Source organism: Castanea sativa, chromosome 2 (genome assembly GCF_040712315.1).
Source record: "Castanea sativa cultivar Marrone di Chiusa Pesio chromosome 2, ASM4071231v1".
NCBI classification, from domain to species: Eukaryota; Viridiplantae; Streptophyta; class Magnoliopsida; order Fagales; family Fagaceae; genus Castanea; species Castanea sativa.
In genome coordinates, this window is record NC_134014.1 from 20,224,421 (window position 1) to 20,244,855 (window position 20,435).

Sequence of the window (20,435 nt, forward strand, 5' to 3'; positions counted from 1 at the left end):
AAGTCCTTTTGGGCTTTCTCATCACGGAACCGAACAGAGGAGGGAATAGGATCAGAAGATGAAGAGGCCCTAGAACGCAGAGGGTTCTAGGACAGAGCAGACTTATGTTTTGGTGTCATTGACGCATTAACGTAAACTAAAGAGAGAGGGGGAAGAAAGAAACACTCAAAAAAACTCCAACACAGTTCAAATATAGCAAGTATATTGAAAGGAAAGAACGTATGCATGAAAAATGCATGAATATGTGACATGCCATATAAAAGCCATCATGGGCTCCGCCCAATCCAATCCTACCAACACACAATCAAATTGCACACATCTAAATACATGATAATACAGTTATTATGCTTATGAGATGCAATGTATGAGATTTGAAACTCATCTAGGCAAAAACCCATCCCAAATTTTCACAAAAACTCAATACTTTTGAAAAACCCCAAAAAATTTTCCAAAACTCAAAAACCTAGGCTTCAAAACATGAAATGCATGTAGAATGAAAGATAAGAAGCTTACCAAGGGAAGAAAAACTTGGAAAAAGCTTGAAGAAACCTTGAGGAGAGAATTTAAGTGAGAGAAAGTGAAAAAGGGAGGTGAGGAGACAGAGCTATCGAGAGAGAGATCGAGAAAAATGAAGTCCGGATTGCATAGAACCTATTTATAGAACCTTAGTAAATCTCGACAGATAAAGGTGTTGAGAGGTGTCGAGCTAGGTGTTGAGAGGTGTCAAGCTAGGTGTTGAGGTAAGTGTCGAGAAAATATGCGTCGACAGATGCAGCTGTCGAAGAGGTGTCGAGGAACACAATATCAGACACACAAAAGAAGTTCGATTGATCCACAAGGTGTCGATAAGCTGTCGAGAGGTCAGGAGGGCTATCGAGAGGTCAGGAGATTTCTCGATCGATCCAAAAGCTATCCAGAAGCTATCGAGAGGTCAAGAGGTTTCTTGATTGATCCACCAACTATCGAGAGGTGTCGAGATTGTGATAAGACGTAACTGAAGAGCTCGACAGATAAGCCAGGTATCGAGAGGTGTTGAGAAGGTATCGAGAAAGCTTAAAACCAGTTTTTCAAGAAGAGAAAAACATAGATATGAATGCAATCAAACATGCAACTCAGCCAATGATCCAACCAACATTTTAACCTCTCAAAATCATCTCTCACTCAACAAAGAGTTAAGCATTTAGCTCTCAAAAACACACACACACACAAACTAAACAAGTCTAACCAATTTTATATTTTAAAAACAAGTTAAGACAGTTTAGTGCGCGTACATCAACACATGTAAACCTTGTGATGGCCAAATCACATTGTACCTGCATATGTATCAAGAGTAGCAAAGAATATTGTGTGTTGTGTGTGAAAAACATTGCAAGATTGCATAAGTATCTCAATGTTATGACGATTTGAGATATGAGAAAATCACTTTAACTCACACACAATCATAACTGTTTGATGGAGACTATCACATTCGCGGTACATCCTATAACTCCCACATCTCCTAGAAAACACGTTTGCAATCATGTTTTAAAGCATTTTGTTCTTTTTGCTTTTATTTTCTTTGCATATTTTTTCTTTTATTAAGTAAATCATGCATGAGTATATAAAAAAGAGAAAAGAAATACCCAATTATGTTAAGTTTTTTGACATTACACTTTTGCTATGCTGAAGCATACAGATGTCATATCATGATTGGCAGGTAACAGTGGTGAGATGGTTATTTATACTGTTTTCTTAGGATTTTCTAGTCATTCCCGTCAAAAAGAGTGATACGAGTGTTAAGTACAAGAGATCGCTTAACCTTTCTCATAACAAACAAAGAGCCACAAAGCTCACTTGCTTAGTTGTGCATAAGAATGCTCATCTAAGTTACAAGAGATACAAAATTTAGAAAACTTTATTTCAATGGCCATTTTAAGGTTCACAAGAACCGATGTATACAAACACACACTATTTTTGTATTTTTCTGAATTTTTCAAATTTTTTTTTTTAATTTTTATTTTTGAAACAAGACAAAATAACTAAAACTGAAAAACTAACAACCAAAAACATGTAAAACAAAGCAATGCATAAAACTAGATGCAAAAACAAAAACAGATGGAGAGAGAGAAAAAGTGATTCAATCACTTGGAACCCATTTCCTTCCATACCTTGGAAGAACCTTTCCTTTTTGCAAACCTTTGAACCGGCGGTGAAGGGGAAGAATTGATACCATTCAAGTTCGAAAGGAACATAAGGGTTTTGAGAAGATCTTCGAGAGGAGCAAAGGAGGACGGAAACTGATTCTGGTTTCCCGACGCCAATATGCTGTTGCTATTTTGAGTGGCTAACCACTTATAGCAATTTGGTCGAGTATGACCAGTTGCTCCACAGTGATGACAAAGATGCTACTTCTTTTGTTTAGGCCTTTGAGAGTTAGTCTTCTTAGCCTTAGGGTTTTTAACTTCCTTCTTATCCTGCTTAGGGGGTGCTCCTAAGATAGATTTACCCTTGTCTATGTTCTCACTAGCTAATTCATTTTTAACATTAATGTTCTCAATTTCAACATTGTTGCTAGGAGGAACAAAAATAGTAGTCCTAGCAGAAGCAATATTAGAGGAAGAGAAATCATACTGTAAACCTGTTCGATCTGAAGCAGATTTTTGAAAACTGAGCATTTCATCGAGCTTAGCGCTTGAAATCCTTTCCAGCTGAGCTCTGACTTGGAATAGTTCTGCCTCATGCTTCTTAGTCTTTTCAGCCAAGAAGTTATTTTCAAATCTCAGTGCTCTAATAGTTTGATTTGCTTCATCAAATTTTGTGGAAAGCTCTTCACGTTCAAGGTTCACATCACTAAGCTTCTTGGTGGTCAACCTATACAATTTCTCGTGCTTTTCTGAGACCTTATAAAACTTAGCATAGGCTGTGTGAATGTCATCTTGATCATCCATCTTCTCAAACTTGGTTTCCACCAATTCTTCTTCTTCATCCATATCTTCAACAATCCCCTCAGTAGGATTAACTGTGGCAGTGAAGGCATTCAAGATTCCGTCATCCTCATTGTCGGAATCATCTTCAGGCTCGGTGTCGCTTAGCGTAACAGCAAGTGCCTTGTTTTTCCCAATTGTCTTGAGATATGTTAGGCACTCCTGTTTCATGTGTCCAAAGCCTTGGCACCCAAAGCACTTAGGTCCTGTAGGAACAGTGTATTGACCGCTATCCCTAGCATCCTTCTTCCTTTTGTCTTGGCTCTTGAACTGAGAAGAACTAGATTGCCTACGGTCCTTGTTGAAGCCTATCTCGTTGGCATTCTTCATAAACTTCTTGAATCACCTGGTGATGTAGGACTTCATCTTAGAATCTTCATCGTCTGAAGATTCTTCTGTCTCACTACTTTTGGCCTTCAGTGCCATACTCTTGCTCTTGCTCGTCTTTCCGATTCTAGACAAACCCAACTCATAGGTCTATAGATTTCCAACCAGTTCTGTCAAAGGAATTTTATCAATATCCTTTGATCCCTTAATCGCGGTGATCTTTGCATGGAATCTTTCAGGCAAAAATCTGAGCACTTTTCTTCTCATAATCTTGGGTTCTGGGATAGTTTCTCCAAGATTAAAAGCAGAGTTCACTATGTCTTTGAGTTTTGCATAGAACTCATCAAACGACTCATCCTCCTTCATTTTTATCTCTTCGAAGCTTGTAATGAGCCTCTGAAGTTTCGAATCCTTAACAGCCTTTGTTCCCTTATAGGTTGTTTGGTGGATGGTCCATGCTTCCTTTGCAGTTTCAATGGAGGATATCTTCTTGAATTCCTCATTTGTGATTGCACTGAACAATGCATTCAATGCCCTGTTGTTGAAGTTTGCCACCTTAATCTTTGCCTCATCCTAATCGGTCGGCGCTTCCTTTGGCTTGGTCTAGCCAATCTCTACAGCTTGCCACACCTTCTCATCTAGATACTGTAAAAAAGCTCTCATGTGTACTTTCCAGTATGCATAGTTAGTCCCATCAAATAAAGGAGAGATAATAAGAGATTGTCCTCTATCCATGACAAACAGGGGTCAATGGATCACACACAAGGATTAAACCCTAATCAGAGTGTGCCTGCTCTAATACCACTGATAGACCAAAAACGTATTAACCCATTGTGATGGATTAATTGATTAACTAGCTAAGTTTAATTAATTAATCAATTTAACATGCAAACGCGTGCTAGCACAAACAAATCACCAATAAACTAAAGTGCAGCAGAAAATAAATTGACATGGTGATTTGTTTACGAATGGGAAAAACCTCCAAAGCAAAAACTCTACCAGGTGATTTTAAGGTCTCCACTCCCGAGAATCCACTATTATCACAACAAGCGGTTACAAGTAAAGGAATCCCAGTACCTTATACCAACCTACAGTTGAACTTTTATCCTAATACCCAATTAGACTTGTTCTGTAGTGGCAATCTCTCATTTTCAATGCACGGCTCCTAGTACGTGACTAACCAATTGTGCGGATCCCAATACGTAACTTCAATCACCAACTTGAGAAAGATGTGGGCTGCAAAATTCTTTAGTTCATCCTCATAATGAAGAACAAGAAGATGCTTGGTTACAAAACCCTATGGTGCAAAGACACAGTAACTTCTTCACAAAGAGATGAACTAGGGAAAACTTTTGTCTTCGGTCACAAATTGCTTGAACAGACTTTGCTCAATACTTATGCAACTTGTGCTTACTTTGACGGCCCTTAAAATAATCATTTTCTATGTCTAGGGTTATAAGAAAAGAATATCCAAAGACATATCTACGGATTGGAATCAAAACAGCACTGAAAATCTGTTTTCCTTAAATCTCGACAGCTAGAGGTGTCGAGGTGCTGTCGAGCAGCTGTCGAGCCACGGGACTGGAACAGCTTCTTAAAGCTCGATAGATGCAGTTATCGAGCTTCAATGATAAACACTTCTCAGCTTGTTTCTTGGACAGACTTGCATGGCTTTAACACTTGATCTTGAAACCTTATTTCTTGAAGTATTAAAAATATCTTAGATCTACCCAATTACAAGTAAAATGCATTTTGTCAAAAGATTAGCCAATTACATAAAAGAATGACATATGTTTATATCAAGTGAACCACATATGTCCTAACAATTTTTTATTTTTCTTTGTCTCGACTGGGTTCGGTTGGAAAAGAGAGAGCAAATATGGGTTCATGAGAGAGAAATCTCGAAGGGAAAAATGGGTAGAGGGGTTAGAATGCTGGGCTGAGCGGCGGCGGAGTAGTAGCAGCAGTAGCGGAGCATCAGTTCAAAACCCAACAAAACTCAGAGCAAGCATAGAAGCATTGATCTATATCCAAAACCCATGTGAGCAAAACCCAAAACAATCAATCTTCAAGCCGCCGTCGCTGTCACCTTCAGTCTTCAAGCCTTTATCGTCGCCTTCGCTGTTGTCATCACCCTTGCTGAGAGAGCGAGATCGAGAGGTAGAGATAGAGGTTTGGAGAGATTTGATGGGGACTGTGGAATAGCTCAGAGAGAGGAGAAGAATTTTTTTTTTTTTTTTTGATAAGTGGAGAAGAGAAATTGGTTTATAAGGATTTGTTTGGTTTTAGTTAGGAATTGTAATTAGAAATGGAATTGGAAGAAAGAGATAGTCTGAACATGTTTCCTACCAAAGATTAGGGAAAAAACATGTTTTTCCGAATTTTTCGAATATTTTGTTTTTTTTAACTTTGTTCAAGATACTTTTTAAATCTTAATTTTAATAGTTTTTGGGTTTTAATTTTGTTTTTTATTTAGTTAAAATTAATAAATTAATTTTTAAAATTTTTATGTTGACGTGACATTATATTCTGTGTGATTATATTATTTTTTTATTTCACTGCCAGCAACGTCAGCTTTTGCTGTTAATTGGATGATAGAAATGACCTAAATGTCAGACGTTAATTGATTTAGAGACTAAAAATGATAAAAATAAAATATAGAGACCAAAATAAAAAAATGTAAAATATAAAAATTAAAAGTGCATTTACGTTTTTTTTTTGAGAATGTAAAGAAAATTAAATTAGAAATTAGAAAATAGAGAAGATATTTTATAGTCTTATACCACCCGTGTACGCTTGATCATGGTGGGGCTCGTTGACGTCACTGAAGCTTAGCGCGTTGCAACTTGCAAGCTGGAAGCAGATCTAAAACAACATGTTACACTTACATGGTCTACTAACGTGAATCCGAGTAACCGACACGACCGGTTTCTCTGCAATTAATTAAAACGTATAATAAATAAATTAATCAGTTATTGAAACACAATTCGAATTCGAATTCGAATCCGATTCGCTCTCTCTCTCTCTTCCAAAGTTTCCCATCGTCCAAAAAAAAAAAAAAAAAAAGGTTTGAATCAAAACCCACATTTTCTTCTGCCTTTCTTATCTTTTCTCGTAACGATATTTTCATATTTTCTTTCTGCAATTTTCTTTCAGATCGACTTAATCTCAACTGTATGTTTCTCTCTCTCTCTCTCTCTCTCTCTATGAATAATTTTATTATTATTATTATTATTATTATTATTATCTTTGTGATTGGTGATGATCGATCTTATCAATTTTCTGATCTCTCTTCTTTTGTTTGGTTTCTAAGAAAACTGAAATACTCAAATTTTGTAAATATGAAAAATGTTTATATTTACGCTATTTATAGGAAATGATCGATCATTATAGATCAATGTCCGTCGCATAATGTCATGCTGTTTCGAATACGATGATTACTCATCTTCTTCTTCTTTTTTTATACAGCTTTGAGCGCTATATATAGTTCGTATTTTGATTCAAAAATGCCTTTTTCACTTTCTTTTGCGTTTCTTTCTATACATTAATAATATACAGGTATAGATTAGTTGAATTATTATCTGGGTTAATTTTGTATTGTAAATTTAATTTCAAAATCATGGGTTTGTTGATTTTTTCAAAATTTCAACCTCTCTTGTTTAAACCAGGATTTTACCTATGATCGGTTTGAGGGTTTTCAAATTGGGATCTTAGGATCAAGTCAAGGATCCTAAGATGTTACAAACTTGGAGAGTTCTATTAATTAACTTCTCTCTCTCTCTCTCTCTCTCTCTCTCAAATCTGAAGCTGAAAGTGTAAAAATGCTGAAACCTATTAAATTTGGTATGTATAACTTTATGTTTCAAACTAACGAGCATTCATTATCCCAAATTAGCCTAAAACAAGAAGAACAAGACTATGGAGTTGGAAATTTTTTAATACAAGGTCCTTCTGTTAGTTTAGATGAAGCTACTATCTTACTTGATTGAGCTTCATCAGAAAAAGGCTGAATATTTGCTATAGTTTCTCTTTACTTTCAATCGTGACAAAATATAATACCCTAATTGATTTGGAATTTTTGTTATAAAAAGAATAAACACCCCCTTCTAAATTTTTTTTGGCTCTAATAATAAAATTTTAAAATCTAAATTGGTGTGCCTTATATATATATATATGGACCTATATAGATACAGTTCAAGATCTAACAATTTTGTGGATCGGTGCAATCATAGTATTATGAAATTGTAAGATTTTAATAACCATGCTTTCTATTTTTGAATTTGATTATTTTAGCCATGATTCCCTTCTCACTCTTTTGAAGCTTTGTGCCTTTCTCCTCTCTCCTTGATTTTGAAATCAGAGGCCAATTGACTCTTTTCCCCTTTTTAAAATTACTTGGGCTGATTTATGCAGTAGAGCATAGAGATGGAGGGAACAGTCTTCACTCCTGCTTTGGAAGGAATGAAGCATGTGAAGTCCGAGCAAGGGGAAATCCTGGCCCAGCCTTTCCTGGAAGTGTGCAAGCAGATACTGCCTGTTATAGGTGCATTCTCCACTCCCTTTAGTTGCATAGCATAATGGGTATGTTGGGAAACAATATCCATAGGTGGAACCATTGTCATTTGTCACGTCTTAGTCTTAAACTTTCAAGGCCTATTCTGATTTGAACCAGGCATTTTTTCTACACTAGAACATTCACTCCCACAACTGTGCCCACTGTTATTTAACTGGTGTTTTTGTCATGCGAGTATGATAAAGTCTACTTAATCACTGATTATATGGTATGAGTGCTTGCTCTTTATGGGCTTGTTTCCCAGATAAAAAAATTGAACTCTTCCATTCTTTCTGATGGCAGAAAAGTTTGGAGCTGCTATGGCCCTTGTCAAAAGTGATATTGGTGGAAACATCACGGTAAGGTGTTCATATCATGTCTTTTTATCCATTCAAGCACAGTAGTTGAGGATGAGTTACTTTTATTTTCCTTGCAAAGATTTTTTTTAGTGACATTTCAATTGAATGCGTGCCTAGCTTGCCTTGAACTGCAAAAGCTGATAAAGATGGAGATTTTGAGCTTCACTTTTATTTTTGCTAGTGCAATTTAAATATTTTTAATAGTTCATTTTCCTTTGCTATTTCTGCATTTACTTAGGGCTTGCTTGGGTAATGGTAGATATCTTTTATAGGTCACCAAACTAGGACATATGGAATGATCTGCGATAAGTGCATCAATGTGATTAGAATGACCTTTTTGCTACATCTAAACTAAAGTAACCTTTTTGTGTTGTTGAGATTTAAAGGCAGCATGTTCCTACTCCATATGTATTTCTTTTTTTCTTGTAGAGACTGGAGTCTAAATATTCTTCAAATCCATCTGAATTCAACCACCTATATAGCATGGTTAGAGCAGAAGTTGCATCTAAAACAGCGAAGGGATCATCCAGTTGCACCAATGGTCTTCTTTGGTTGACAAGGTGAATGATACTAATAATTTCTGCCTGTTTGTTGCATCTGGGCATTCAAATACACAGTGAAATAGAGAATTAATACATTCTTCATTAATAAAGCTTGTTATTTATCAAAAAAGAGAAGTAATACATTTTTTTAACATGTAAGGCACTCAGGAAATTAGAAATGTGTATCATTACATAGTTCACATATGCCTACCTTTACATAGTTCACTTATAGAGAAGTATATTGGATGAAACAGAACTTTGAGGTCCTATTCTAAATCTTAACAAACCTACAGACAAATGTGCAAGAAAATACTTTGAAGATATTAGTAAACTGATGCACACACTATGGCTTGCACCCATAAAATAAAAAAAGAAAATGAGCATGAAAGATGCATAGAACAGTACTGTGTGTGTGTGTGTGTGTGTGTGATCCCTGTCTCTTTTGAAAATGAGCTCTTAAAAGCTCAAACTAAGTTGTGAATTTTCCATTAGCGATGACTTCATCATCCATGTTCAAACCAAAAAGTATTGATTTCAATTAGAAAGGTAATGGTTAACATTGTTGTTATCTGGAAGGTTTTTATCTGAAATCATCTTAGGCAGCTAGACAAAATCTCAGAGGGATCTTGTTTTATGCTTGCCATTTGCTGTTTCATTTATTTTCAAAATGTGATACCTTCAATTTTAAATCTTCAGAGCGATGGATTTCTTGGTGGAATTGTTTCGCAACTTACTCGAGCATAAGGATTGGACAATGTCACAGGCCTGTTCAGATTCCTATGGAAAGACCCTGAAAAAATGGCATGGCTGGCTTGCTAGTTCAAGTTTCACTGTAATGTCTTTGATGCCTGCTCAATATGATTCTGAAATTATTTTATAGAAGTGGAAACTTTACTGGGATTCTTTTTTATTTATTTATTTTATTTCTTTAATAAGTAAGTTTTGGCCTTAAGAGATGGGGAAGGAGAGATTTAAACTTTTGATTAGTATTTACTTACAATTAGCTCCAATATGTTCCCTGTTTTACAGACTTTTCTCTGGTTGGTGTGGCCTTGTAGAACTCTTGAATTGTATTAATTAGGCAAAATGGGAATATTGTCATTCAGAGTTTTTGATTTGTTGCTTACTTTGCAGGTTGCCATGAAGCTTGCTCCAGATAGAAAGAAGTTCATGGAGGTGATGGGCAGTGGTGATATCTATGGTGACATAGAAAAATTTTGTACCACCTTTTATCCTTATCTTGAAGAGAATCACAAGTTTCTGGTAAGATGTCCTATACTATTATGGAGCTGATTGACTTGCTTTGACATAATGTGTTGTTAAAGTTTGAGTATTAGAGACTGGGCATATTTTGATTGCAAAAATTTATGATTAGTGACTGAGTAGGAAACAGTAAGAAGAAAGTAGAGGGAAAAATAATTTCTATTCTTAGCAACTTTTGAAATGACGTATGTGCTCCTGGATTAAGGAAGAAAGCAAATGTGAGAATGGGAGTTTTGAGGTTTGAGTCTGAAATAGTGGGGTGGAAAGTTGTGTGTTTTAAGTGTGACAGAATAAGAACGCAAAAATACTAGCATTGGGCCAGAAGGATAATCTCATATAGTCTAATTCAATTTTATTTCCTTAGGTTGTAAAGCAAACAAAGGGTGCTGAGTTTTCAATAGATATTTTGTTTTAATTGTATTCTTTAGGCATCTCTATGTCCTTTGTACGTAAGAGTCGTCTTTTTGCAAAAAAACAAATATACATACATATATACATATATATATATATATATATACACACACACACACACAAATATACATACACACACACACACACACACACACACACACACACACACACACATATATATATATATATAAATTTGAGTCTCATTAAAATTCCTCTCCTGGCACAGGCTAGCGTTGGCTTGGATGATCTGAAGGCTTCATGAGGAAACAAGGTCTCCTGATGAGTGGCTCTTGCTTCAAGTGATGGTGTTTTTGTACACCTTTTTTTTATTTATTATTTTATTATTTTTATATAACCTCAGTTTTGACTATTGAATAATTTGTATTTGGTTCTAAAGTTTGAAACCTTATATAAGTCAACTTCCAGCTCCTTTGAATCTTATTTTTATTTGCCCTGAAACACTTCAAATCTTTGTTTCTGGTTATTTTATTTTGGTATTAATGTGGTTATCTCTTTTTAATCAGCTATTTCTTGTTAAAATTTCTCCAGAAATTGAACATGCTACTCAAAGTGGCTTGAGATTCTACTTGCTTAGGTGCTAATGCTTTAGTCAACATTGTGCTGAAGATCGATGGTTGACTAATTGGTATTAATGTGGTTATCTATTTTTAATCAGCTATTTCTTGTTAAAATTTCTCCAGAAATTGAATATGCTACTCAAAGTGGCTTGAGATTCTCTTGCTTAGGTGCTAATGCTTTAGTCAACATTGTGCTGAAGGTCAATGGTTGACCAATTGATGTTTTCATTCAGACAAATTATTATCTAACCAATTGCTAGTTGCTTATGCAGAAAAGATTTTTAGCTAGGAGGAAAGGTATATCTAGATTGCAATTAAGGTTTGATTGACTCGTTTGAATTTAGGGATAATGTGGGAAAGATGAGTAAAAGAAAAGAATGGTATAGAACTCTTTCTGAGATGGAATTGTGGTTCTTTATGTTGCCAGTATTTTTAACTAGTGCTATTGGCAGACATTCATCGTAATTCAATGTGATCGATCATTGGACCTATGATTTGATTTTGGTATAATATTTTAAGCAAAGCTCTTAATTCGTGTACTTAGGATCCGATTTTGGGGCTTCCTTGATTTGAATATAGGTCATGTAGTGGATGATAAGAGACTTTTTCAGTTGACCTAGTTGAAATTCATCTTTAGATTTAATTATTTTCTCTTCTTGGAGGTAGAGATGCCTAGATCGACTCTCTCTTGAAAGCACCTTGTGTATTAAATATATATGATCTTTTTCTTACAATACGTGGATTCTATATATTGTGCGGTTTACTTGTTTGTGAGAGAAATAATATGTAAGCCAGATGGTGGGTTGAATGCTTAATGATTTATTTTTATTATAAATAAAAAGGCAAAATGAACAACTTGCTTGGGCATGCACATTATTAGAGCCATTCCTTCTTGTACTGTGGTCGTTTTATAAAGAAGCTTTGTAATTTCTTCTAGCCGAGAGTGCACATTGGTTGGGCTAAAACACTAACCCAGTCAAAAAATTCCTAAAAGACTCCCAAAATCACCCATGTTCAATTATCAATCTATTAGCCAAAAATGTAATTTAGTTTCAGAGGTTCTTTAAAAATATAGAATGTCGTAGCTTAGGCAAAAATATATTTTTATATTTGATCTCTCTCTCTCTCAATGTCGCCCCTCATCTCATCCCTCTCCAAATGAAGTGCGGCAAAGATTGGTGTGGTGCAATATGCTTGGAGATTGGAGTTGGGGAGGTCTTTTCTTCACGAGGTCTTTTCCGCATTAGGCAAAGATATATATATATATATATATATATATATATATATATATATATATATATATATTTTGGTAACAAGATTTGGGTATGGTTGTTGTGGGAGGTTTCCTAGACGGTTAAGATTGAGAGATTTGAAGGTAGGTTTAGTAAAGAGAGAAAAACTAATGAACATTAAAAAAATTAAGACAAATAATATTTTAATAAAATAGAGAAGGAAGTAAAGAGCTGGATGTAAGATTTTTTTTTTATTTTTTAAATGTACAAAAAGTAAAATTTTATTTAAATAGAGAAAATTTTGGTTATACTAGTGAATGCTCTAAAAACCAAAGCATTGCCACATGAATTTTGAGACAAATAGTAATATTTATTTAATACTAATATACAAATAAACTTGTGGCAATTTTAATTTTGGTTGTTGAAATTTAAAAACTAAAATTTTAATCCATAAAGTTTGTAATAATTCCATATATTGTATGATTCATTGTTTCCCCTCTATATAGCAGCTAAGGTCGTTATAGATGGTATTAGAGCCATGCCGTAGCTGAAAGTGTGGACCTCACATGTAAGGACGTGTGTACCCATAAAGGGATAGATTGTAGAGACCCAAAATGGGGGTCTTGCAATCCATGGAATCCCACGTCACCTAGGAAAGCACATGGTGATGTGCTTAAAAGAAGTGACCTATTTTTAATGTGTAGAAGCCTCCAAAATGGGGGTCTTGCAATCCATGGAATCCCACGTCACCTAGGAAAGCACATGGTGATGTGCTTAAAAGGAGTGACCTATTTTTAATGTGTAGAAGCCTCCAAAGTAGACAATATCTATACAGTTGGAAGTTAAAGCTGTTGCATATTTCTTTCTATTTTTAACATGTTCATGATCTAGGGCGAGCCTCCTCAAAATCAAAAACCCCAATCCCATTTTCTTCTAAATGAGATGTCGATCAACTAGATTGACTTTGAGAACTCAATCATTATAACACACCTTATCATTTTCGCAAAGACCCCCTCATCATCATCACCAACACCCACAATTTTTACCACTAAAATCCAAACCATTAAGGTCAAGACAAAATATATGGGAAGGGCTAGAGACTTGAACTGAAACTCCACGATTCACATCCACCAAAAACTTGGAATTTTCCTTATCAAATTGATGACTCTTTGATTGCAAACTACTCCAGCTCCCACAAACAACTTGCCTTCTTTCACAGAACATGGTGGATGGATAGCAGGGTCCGTTCATCCTTTTGGCAACTTAGGCAATGGCCTAAGGCTGCTAGATGGAAGAAGACTCCTTATTAACCAATAATATATTATATCTATCTATCTTATAATATAGCAAAAACAAAAAATTAAGTCCCCTCAACTGGCCAAAATAAATAATAATAAATAAGACTCCTATCAAAATTTATTTGTCCCCTCAACTGGCCAATAAAATGCATTATAGAGTTTTATTTATTTGTCTCACTAAATAAAATTTTTTATTTAAAACTCAAAAATTTAATGATCAACAATTTTTTTCAAAAATAAATACTGCATTTTAATAATGTGTTTTACTCTATTTGGGGTAGTTTAAGAGTGTGAAACAAATCCAGAGGTTGTTCAGTAATGTTGTTCTAGTAACGTTATTTGTATTTTTTAAAAATACGTGTAGGTGAAAAAGTATATAAAAATGCTTGCAATATTGTTTAAACACTGAAAAATGTTGCTCAAAATACCTTACTAAACAAGCTCCCAATCTTCCAAATAGTTAGAAGGTGAATAAATTATTTGGTTCTTTCTCTCTCTCTCTGTCAAAATCAATAGTTTTACAAATTTATTACCAAAATTCGACATTATCAAAATTTAAATAAATATTATTTAATTAATATATAAATATACAAAAAAAAGACCCAACTCAAACTTTTTGCTCTAGCCTTTAGGCCCTAATATGAACTGAACCAGTCTTGATGGATAGCCTTTTCATTTGAATCTTTATTTATCCTCCTTTTTCTTTCTTCTTCTTCTTCTTCTTTTATTTTATTTTATTTTTTGAGATTAGCTTTTCCCCCAAATTTTGTATTTTTTGAGCAATACATTTTAAATGATATATTATTTTTGATAATTACATTTTAAAAGATATTATGCACTTCAACTAAAGCAATTGTGATGATCACATGCTTAGTTAGCACTCGTCTATATCAAAAATTAATTAGTGTCTTAGTTTGATAATAAATAAACTATTATTATGAGCGGATACTATGGTTGAAACTAAAAGAAGAAGAAAAAAAAAAAAGCTTTGTTAGCACTTAACCACTGTATCATTGATAAGGATGGATGAAAGGACGACATTGCAAATGGTCTCTATTCAATATTGTCCCAAATTTACCTATCAAAAAAAAAAATATTGTCCCAAATTTTGAGGCGGTAGTTTCATTTTCGTCTTTATTTAGTTTGCAAAAACTCTCAAAGTTGCATGGAAATGAAACTATAAATAGAAATATGGCCCTGCTAGAGGAAACATACCCTAAATAGTTCCCAAAAATTTCACATCTGGACTTGTCCAAGCAAACCTGGCAAACAGGTCAAGTATGATAGATTGGGTTTAACGGTCTTAGAAACTTACTAGACTAAAATGTGTTATTCTTATAACCTTTACCGAATAATAAACTAAAAAAAATAAATCCAATTCAATGAAATTGTGATGAGGTTTTTTGGTATCAAAATAACACCTGGTGTTAAGGTGACAATTCTTTATTATTATTATTTTTTTCATTTTTTTAAATGCTAATAAATGCTTCACGTACAATCTACTTGATTTTATTATTATTTTTATTTCATACCTCTCAAGGTGAATTGAAACAATTTAAAATTTTAAGACTTTAATTAAAACATTTTAGGAAAATTACATTTTACCACCTTAAACTATACCTTTAATTACACTTTGCACTCTAAATTTTTTTGAATGTACATTTTGCACTATAAACTATGATCATTGTTATACTTTGCAACTTGACATCAAGTTTGCCGTTAACTTGGATGGAAAAATATGTCACCACGTGAAAATACTTAATTGCCTCTCCTCTCAATCCTTTAACTATATTCTTGATTACAGTTTGCACCCTAAACTTTAAATTTCCATCCAAATTAATAGTAAATTTAATATTAGAGTGCAAAATGTAAGTGTGTAATAGTTTTCATAGTTTAAGGTGCAAAATGTGCATTCAAAAAGTTTAGAGTTCAAAGTGTAATATGAGGTATAGTTTAGGGTGATAAAATATAATTTCCTAAACTTTTTAAAATTTAGAGCAACTTGAAATCTCCTACAAATCAATATATATATATATATATATATATATATATATATATATATATATATATATAAAAGTAGGGACCTCATGCGTGAGAGCATGAGGCTTTGCCATGTGGTGCATTTTAGGAAGAGAATTGAAATATTTTTAAGCCTACATCAGAGATAAGGACAAATTTAAAAATAGAGATTCTTTATTTCCTTTGGTTAATGTTTGAAGACTACTATATGTTTCATTTGGTTCAATGTTTCAAGAATTTTTCATTTAATATTTTCACTTCTACTCCTTTATATACACATGCTTCTAGCTTTTAATGCCATCACATCTCAAATACACCCAAAAAAAAAAAAAAAAAACGATGTCATTTACCTTCAACATTTCAACGACACCTACATAGATCCAATATTGTCGTACCATTTGATCCTAACTCACATAAGTAAGATGACCAAAAAAGGGGGGTTTGCATTTTTTATTCAATGATAGTAGCTAACGGTTTTGATGTTGAAGTTGGACATTGTGAATTTTGTGAAGGTTATGATTCTCTTTGAGTCTTTGGGTGTTTGGGATTTTGGTTTGGGAAAGTCATAAATGTATTTTGCTTTAGAACTAAAGAGAAAGAAAAATAACATTTAATTGATTATTTATAAAGTTAGCTATTTTTGTTTTTGTTTATTGTTTTTGTTTTTGTTTTAGAACTCATAATTTGTAGGTTTATTTGTACTTTTTTTTTTAGTGCTAATTTGTGTGGTATGAGCTGTAAAGATAAAAATAAAAATTAATGATGATTTCAAAGTGTTTTTTACTTTTTTTTTAAAGGATACGAGAACCCAACTAAAGGCAATTAAATTTTGATATATGGATGTGTTTTTAACCAATTTATCTTTGTTTAATCACGTCAACTTTATGTTGATACTTAAAAAGGATTTCCTTAATTTCATTGAGTTAATGAATTGGGTGTTTGAGACTAGGGTCTCCATATTTGGTTGAGAATAAAGTCCTTGGAGAAGTGTTTGTGAGGCTTCTTATATTTATTTAATTTTAGGATATAAAAGTATTTTATGCTTTAAATTCTTATTTATAGATTTCAAAATCATTTAATGAGCTTAAAAAATAAAGTTTACTTTTTAACAGTAAATAAAATAATATGTTATAGTCTTATAGTATTATACAATTTAAAATAAATAAATAAATATGAATTAAGAAAATCAAGTTTCAAAATATTGAACAACATTGTGGGTAAACATAAATATTATACAACAAAATAAGTATTATATGTAGGTCTTAATATACATAAAAATGATTTAAAATAAAATCGTAAAGTATTCATGCATCGCGTGGAACATTATCTAGTTATATATAAGGAAAAACATAATTTGCCCAAAAAAATTTGAACTTGGTTTAGTGATGGTGCATCTTGTACACGGGATCTGACCAGATGGTGATACATATCTAAAAGTGGACACATGCCACTAGATACTAAACCTAAGCCTGACTCACCACCGCTCCCTTTTAGTGTGGTAGTCACTCTACAAGTATAAATGCTCGTGGGGTGTGAGGGGCAAGGGCTTGGGTTCAAGTCTCCAAGAAAGAGCTTCACACACATATACACTTAGATTAGGTTATAGTAGAAATTCTACCTTGTACATATTAAAAAAAAAAAAAAACTAAGCCTGACTCAAAAAATTTTGTATACCTTTGACATCATCCGAGAAAAAATTAAATAATTTATAATAAAAGGAAAAAGAAAGAAAGCTCCAAAGTTCTTTCAAACAATTACAATTAGATACGTTGAACTTGTTCATTCAAAAACGGATCACCATTTTGGTATAATTCGAACAATCTTAAAGTAAATTATTAGAAATTGTTGTTGCTGTGAACCTAAAATAATTATTTTTTTTAAAAATCGTTTACCAAAAATAGAATTCTTGTACTGATTTTACAACCCACACTAACTCATCTTCTTTTTATTTATTTATTCTTGTCCATTCCCTAACTGCTAACTGCCTTACATTTCTTTTTTCACAACCGTTTTTCCCACGCTTACACCAAAGACAGTTAAGAGAGCAGCTCAAATTTAGGCCATGTCCTTGGGGTTTTTAGCTCTACCTCTCTGGATTTTATACCTGAAAATCCGGTGAGCTGGTGGTTTTGATTTGACTTGGAACCCAACGAACACCGCGTCACGGGTCCATCGATCAAAACCCATATTTTTGGATTTTCCAATTCAAAGTCTCCTCCCTCTCCTCATCTGGATTGACCATACACAATTTACAACTAAGAATTAATTGCTACAGAATAATTTCTTGAATTTCTTATTATAACTTGAAAATTTATCGTTTGTAGTCGGAAAATGTGATGTGATTTTAGCACCAGATGAAAAAGCCAAGACTATCATGCAGTTTTACAAAGTTAGGTTCATCTTCACTTTTGGTCTAAAGGTATGATTTCTCTTAAAGACCTTTTCTGTATTTTCTTGATTGATGAGAAATCCATAACCCCTTTAAGAGAGTTGTGGTAACTTATCAATGCATAACCATGAACAAGTTTGTATATATTATATAGTTAAAAATTCTAGTTTTTAATAAAGTTTTGATCCCAAAGAAAGGTGGAGGGGGAGATTTGAACTAGTGAATAATGACCTCCGTTTCATGTGGCTTGGTCCTCAACCAATTGTATGATCCTCGGGGAAAATTTCTTTGATATTTGATCACAAAGAAGGAAGTGTCATTGAATAGAGACACCTACATTGTTGGACACTTCTCCCTCTTCATAATAGATATTCTTCTTATTGACCTCGGACATCATGTATGCAGTCTTAAGTTTGCCTATTTATTATAAAGTTTCCACAAAGCATAGATTGACCAAAAAAAAAAAAAAATTGGAATTATTTCTGAATTGGATAATCTTGCATTGCAAATCACATGGCCAAAAGATCTAATTGCTAATGGGATGATAGCAAGATAAACAAAGACGTCTTAAGAGATTATTGTGATAGATAATTGTCACTATATCAAATGAAAATAAGTGGGACAACAAAATTTTCATATTGCAATTATATTCTGTTTATGTTTGCACAATTGTTATTAACAATTCCAAAATATTGCAGTGTAAAGTTTGATAGCCTAACACGAACGCTCACCTGCACTTTTCCCAAGTGTAAGTTTTCTGGTGTATATAGCCAAGTCCTTCAGCAAAAATGGCGACCAAGGTGAAGGGTATTTTTAAAGGCCTAAGATACATATCACAAATATTTGGTAAGTAAGAAAACTATTCTGAATTGAAATATTTTTTTGTAAAAATTGTACTAGGTCTATATTAATTTCCTGCTCTCAATTATGTTGTCAAAATTAACCAGCAATCTACAATTATGGTGCATCATTATTCTTTTGTAATTATTCTTTTCAATCTTTCTTGGTCAGGTTATTAAATATCATTGTACCATTGTAATTTAATTAATTAATTTTTTCTTGGTTGTCTTGCATATTTCTGTTTAATCAGCTACGGAAAATGAGCATTAATTTTAGTATCCTTAATAATGAGTAAATGATTTCCTCAATCTGCAGTTGAAAAATATGGGCTGACAAAAAAAAAGTCATTTTTTGCAGATGAAAAAGAACCAGAAATGCAAATTGGCTATCCCACAGATGTAAAGCACGTTGCGCATATTGGATGGGACGGGCCATCTGCAGATTCACCGAGCTGGGTATATTGCATTCATTTTCCCTCTTTTTTGCCTCCTCAATTTATTCATTGTTATGAACAAAACCAATTCAAAGTCTTTGCCACTAGTTGTCCCTTTAGGGATAGCCCGAGTGGTGAGCTCAATAGACATGAAAAACATGCTGTAAACCCAGACGTTCTAAGTTTCATTTACTACACTAGCTATCGACTCATGGGAGTTTTCGGGATATCCCATGCACAATGAGTGGATGCCACACTTCTTTAATAAAAACAAGAGTGTCTTTGCCATGCTTCATTCACAACCAAGCTTAGGTATAGACATTTTTTATGTACATTATCTGAAAAACTATGATTATGATAATATGATTTGTGCAGATGAGGGAGTATAAATCTACCCAAGAAGACTCATCCGGGACATTGGATTCTTTTGGAGAAGTGAAATTGTCATTTGAAGGTTTGCTTCTTCTTCTAAAATCATATATCTCATACAAAGACTTTACACTAAATGTTGCCACATTTATAGATAAAAAACCAAGTGGCCCTGAAATTCAAGAACCACTGCTTCTAAATATTAGATCATCGAGTACTGGTTCACCTGGTATCTCCCCAAGTTGGAGCTTAGATGCACATAATTCCTCAAGGCGTCACAGCTTAATGGATTCGTCGGATTCTCCAACACCATCACCATCACCATCTAGCACAACACGACACACGAGGCGTCTCCGGAATTTAAACCACGGACATGACTCACCATCACAAGACTCGCCTCCTGTCCCCAAATACTCTCGTCGGAGGAAATCAAAGGGATCATCTGGATCTAGTAGTGGCTCAATAAGGTCGTCGAGGAGTAAAGGCCAGAATTCATTACCAGACATTCCTTTCTCGGACACGGTATTGGGGCCTGGATCTGGGCATGATATGAAGAACAATGAGAGTAATCTAAACTCAGTTTTGGAAGAGAAGGAAGAGGGAGGAGGACATATGTAATTTTTAATTTAATCTAATCTAATTGAAGACGTGACTATAATTGATCTTCTTTTTCATTACTCTCTATCACTCACTAGTATATTCATCAAAAAAAAAAAATCTCAATTTAACTAACTGAAAAGCTCATTCATTTCGTGAGAAAGACTCATTCATCTTGACAGTCATTACCTATTTGAGCTGATATTAACACTATTAGATGTTTTCAAATTGGAATCTGTATCGATGATTTCAAACACAGGCAC

General features: G+C 33.8%; 2 protein-coding genes across 7 annotated transcripts; both read left to right on the plus strand.

Annotated features, from left to right (window-relative positions):
- The first annotated feature begins 6,190 nt into the window (after positions 1-6,190).
- On the plus strand, positions 6,191-10,858 carry LOC142624766 (glycolipid transfer protein 1). 6 transcript variants are annotated; one of them, XM_075798521.1, is made up of 7 exons: positions 6,191-6,357; positions 7,704-7,833; positions 8,146-8,201; positions 8,631-8,761; positions 9,440-9,575; positions 9,878-10,006; positions 10,644-10,858. In XM_075798521.1, exons 2-7 carry the CDS (start codon positions 7,716-7,718, stop codon positions 10,677-10,679), a joined length of 606 nt encoding a protein of 201 aa, XP_075654636.1. In that variant the 5' UTR covers positions 6,191-6,357; positions 7,704-7,715; the 3' UTR covers positions 10,680-10,858. The 6 variants fall into 6 exon arrangements, with proteins under 6 accessions (XP_075654636.1, XP_075654638.1, XP_075654639.1 ...); XM_075798523.1 differs by having other exon boundaries at positions 6,277-6,354; positions 7,702-7,833; XM_075798524.1 differs by having other exon boundaries at positions 6,284-6,357; positions 7,707-7,833.
- Positions 10,859-18,674: 7,816 nt separating this feature from the next.
- LOC142625030 (uncharacterized) lies at positions 18,675-20,193 on the plus strand. Its single transcript, XM_075798742.1, has 4 exons — positions 18,675-18,779; positions 19,131-19,228; positions 19,582-19,660; positions 19,730-20,193. The coding sequence occupies exons 1-4, from the start codon at positions 18,722-18,724 to the stop codon at positions 20,191-20,193; spliced, it is 699 nt and encodes a 232-aa protein (XP_075654857.1). The 5' UTR covers positions 18,675-18,721.
- The last annotated feature ends 242 nt before the right edge of the window (positions 20,194-20,435 follow it).